At 34.0% G+C, this 4365-nt stretch overlaps 1 protein-coding gene across 1 annotated transcript; it reads left to right on the top strand.

Annotated features, from left to right (window-relative positions):
• Positions 1-2282: 2282 nt before the first annotated feature.
• On the top strand, positions 2283-4360 carry LOC108165683 (myeloid cell surface antigen CD33-like; the record flags this gene model as incomplete). The annotated part of the gene is made up of 4 exons (XM_017301771.1): positions 2283-2316; positions 2487-2574; positions 2736-3113; positions 4248-4360. Coding segments are annotated over exons 2-4 (555 nt in total), but the record flags the coding sequence as incomplete, so codon positions are not given.
• Positions 4361-4365: the final 5 nt, after the last annotated feature.

The raw sequence follows: 4365 nt of genomic DNA, 5'->3' as shown, positions 1-4365 counted from the left end.
CTCAGTCAATCAGAGAAAAACACANGTAATAAGAAAATATAAATTTCTTTTTTTTTTTGCAGATGTTTGGAGGCATGAATATGAACATGAATATCATATTTGCCATAAATAAGAAAAGAAAGCTAATGTTTAAAGGTTTTGTACATTCCACAGCCTTATTTGTTACAGTCCAGTTAGGACAAGCTTATATTAAAAGTAAAGATCGCTTGATCCTTGGATCACTAAAATTAGTGTTCAATTCAAGGATAATCGTGTCAGCAGGTTGCAGTTAATTTCGACTACGTTTCTTTTGTAGCCAGAATTAAATTAAATCCTTTGTACATAGTTTTGATCTGCTTATACAAATGAAATACTTTGGATTTATTTGATTATATATTTGATCTGTTTATCACATTGTGTTTTTAAGATGATATCGGTTGTAAAATTGTGCTTCATAAATCTAAAATAAATGCAACTAAATCAAGCTCTTCACCTTCGGCTTCTCTGGTGTGGTAATTTCATTAAGTCTGGATAACCTCTATTCAAGTTCCAAAAGTGTCATCTAATAATACTTGAGAGGGAGGTGGAATAACTGCAAATTAAAAATTGTGTTTTTCATTTTATTGACTAATTAATTAGAATATAAACATCACATGATGGCTAAAAAAAAAAGCTGGTTTGTCAATTGGAATGCTCTGACTTGAGTGAAAATGCTAAATAGATCATTTAAATATGATGAAAAGGAGAACAATGATTGTAATATGGACTGAATGCTGAACTGAGGGAAGCCAAGATGGGAGCTTTGTGTGTTTATGTTGGAAGATGGGCTGTTGAGTTCTGGATAGTTTGTGGATAAGGAAGAGAAGAGTAGTCCAGGAAAGCATACAGGTTTCTAAATTACTCACATGCAAAGGATAATTATGGGTTAACTCTTACTGTCAATTGAAATGAAAAAAGAGCAGAGATTTGTTTAGCCTCCTTAAAAGTAGTCAGTGTCAAAATTAGCACTCAGTTTTATGACAGCTTAAGAACTGTTTCAATCCGAACGGGGGCACTGTGGTATTCCACCTTCCAAAGCTGTCATATTTTCTTCAAACTTCAAAAAATATACTTTAATCCAGATTCTTACTTTTTTTTTTAGGCATGTCTCATTTAGTCATTTTCGATGTCATGCCTGCAACACTAAAGAAAACAAAGATACTGGGTGAAGAAATGGGTACAAATAATGTAAAATTACATGGATCTCATTCTAAAATGGTGTCATCATCAGATGACCTGCATCATCTCTATCCCTGAAAATTAAAGTTATTTTCTTAGACTCAGGGAGTCATTCCTTTGTATGAATACTAACTTCAAAATCCACAAATACTTTTTTGTAAATAGAAAGTTTGCGTGTGGATGAAACACGAAATATGTAACATATTTACAACTTTAGGGAGGTGATTGAGTAATTACTTAAATCAGCTTATATTGTACATGTATGTTGTTTTTCTTCAAAGGTTTTCTGAGGATCTGGAATCAAAACGTACTTAACTGATTATGTGGGGACGTACATGAACAGTCTAAAATAGATTTTGTGAGATAGATAAGCAAAATGAGATCAAACTGCAAATTTTATTTTTTGCAGTTAGAAATAATATTAAAGAATTGACACATGCATGAACCTTTCAAACCGAAAGCCCAACATGTAGAGCGCAGGTTGATGCTGCCACAGAAAGTACACGGATGACTGCGCTTCATCTTCTCCCTTTGTCCTCTTTGGGAAGTTAGCACATCCACATTCAGATTGAGCCACCCACAGGCAAAGCTTGGAAACTAAATTATACTGCATGTTAGGCTTTGGTTTTTCCAGAATTCAGTGGCTCTTTTGTAGTTATTACCTTTTCAGTAGCTATCACATCTGGACTGCAAGAAGCTCACCTTATCAGGATGACAACAAGTCGCAACAAATAAGTAAAACTGTAACATCCTCAAACATGTAATTTTTTCTAAAATGTCCCAGAACTCTTTGCTTCACATCGTATTGAGAAACAAAAGTTTTTTGGTTTTTTTGTTTATGTTTTTTTTTTTTTCATTTTTGCGAAAGCCTTTATTCTCGCTAGTGTTGTTGGTGCATTCTTCTATCACTCTATTGCAGTACTGCTGTACCTGCTTCTTTTGTACAGTTCTGCCTGAATTACTCAAATCAGTTCTAGTTCCTCCTGAACATATCATCCTTCCCCCCTTTCATTGTAAGTTTGTTACCAGACGTTACACCTCCTGCAAAATAGTTTCTGCTTTATTCGTTGGATTGTCAGCTAGAATACTGGACCCCTGCTGCTCCAGCTGTTACTCAGGGTAAGAGCCTTCTCTCTTCTTAGAGTGGATTTCACATCCTGCTTTGGACTTGTTTGACTATCCAAAACAGTCAAACAAGTATGTTTGACTGATTTGACTATATAAATTTGGTGAATTTACATGGTCAGACAGACTTATATGAATTCTGTTGAAATGTGTGACCTGTCTAGAAACAAAGGACGACTATCAGTCTGATGGCGGCTCTGTCTGAGAACCTGCTGACAGTCAACATGTTACTGAGTGTCTTCTTTCTTCCAGGTGAGAAGTTTGTTCGCTTCTTTTCTTGCCTGAAATATTTGATCTTTATTTGAAGCCTTCACATGTAACATGATGCAGCTGAACTGGAATTTATCAATCATGAACTGTTTCTTCAAGGTGTTTTGCTCCACATCATTTTCAAAATTTGTCTGTCTTTACAGGTGATTTGGCTGCTTGTCCCAATCCTTTCCTCTTTGTCAATGTGCCTCGTCAGACGGAAGCACTGAGTGGGTCTTGTCTGCAAATCCCATGTAGCTTCAAAGTAACGCATGGCGACTATGACGCCACTAAAGCGATCCTTGGAATTTGGTTTAAAAATACCACAGTTATCACCTCCAAACCAGACCCTCTTATTTTCAAAAGCGATGGATCAGTTAATAAGTATTCACTGAACATGATTGGAAACATGACTGAGGAAAACTGCACCACTGTGTTTCCTGCTTTAAACACCAGTTATACTGACACATACTTCCTCCGCATTGAAAACGGGAAATTCAAAGCAAACGCTGTTTGTGAAACTCTTCATATAACAGTAAAAGGTAAGAAAGATTTTTTGATGTATTTTGATACTGATGTACAATGTTATTCGTTATTCAGAATTATTCATTCACTGATTGAGATTACTTTTCTTTAACCAAGAAGTTTGTTTCCAATGGGAAAGAAAATGACATCTCTCAAAAGATTTTTAAAAAAAACATAAAGGACTCTTTTGAAAGGACTATCAATTTTGCAAAAATAATAAATTATTTTACTTTACATTCTGTTTAAAAATGATCCAATAGCTATTTATGAAGAATTAATTATAATTATTTAAAATTACATATTCTGTATTAGAAACCTTTATTATGATTACTGATATTCGTTTTCATGTTTCCAATTGTATTTCAACAAAATTTCTTCGTTTGAGAACTCCGAGTGTTGAAGTCTGCACCCTGCTGCTCCCTCAACAGATTTTCTCAGATTCAAGTCAAGACCCTTTCAGAGCTGCTCTAAAGTACTAATAATATTTATAGTACATTAAAGGGTTGGCACAGTAAAAAGTATTTTCCAGACACATAGTGTCATTTCATGTTAATATGTTACTTTCAAATGCTATAAAAATTCTGTATTGATTAAAAAGATAATTTAAAACTATCTTCACAATTTGACGACTTGGAATTGGCCCTCTATCTCTAAATCATAACGTAATATGGAGCTAAAACAGATACATTTTGAATAATTTAAGAGATTACTTAAAGCTTATAATTACCAGGGTACAAATCAATCTGAGTAAAATTATGTTGCAATTGTATAAAGCTTGAACTTTTATTAAAACGTGAACAAAAACTTTGGTTTCTATTTTCCTTTGCATATGTATAAATCAAAAACTAACATATGTACTTGATACATCATCTAGGAATTATTGTGCAATCAGCATGAATAGAAAAATAATAGAAATAAGAATTTTTTTCAGAATTATCTCTCATGTTGACGATAAAATATTTTTTCAGATATTTTTTCTGGTCTTCAGGAGCAAAGATGTAACACTGAAAACTGCTAAAGACTGCTTACATGTTTCTTATGTTTAGAACAAGTAAAACATATTTGAAAATGATTGACAGATGTTGAGACTTTGTTGAATATTTTTGTATGTTTCACTGTATTTACTGTCTGATAAATGTGAAAAAACCCAGATTCTCCTCAGAGTCCCAGCATCAATGTTCCCTCTGACCTGAAGGAGCATCAGTCTGTCACTGTAACCTGCTCAGTTTTCACTCCCTGTCCAAACTCACCTCCTGAACTCACCTGGAA

Source organism: Poecilia reticulata, linkage group LG20 (assembly GCF_000633615.1).
Source record: "Poecilia reticulata strain Guanapo linkage group LG20, Guppy_female_1.0+MT, whole genome shotgun sequence".
NCBI classification, from domain to species: Eukaryota; Metazoa; Chordata; class Actinopteri; order Cyprinodontiformes; family Poeciliidae; genus Poecilia; species Poecilia reticulata.
Note: the sequence above shows the minus strand (reverse complement) of the source record. Positions and strands in the feature narration are given on the sequence as shown.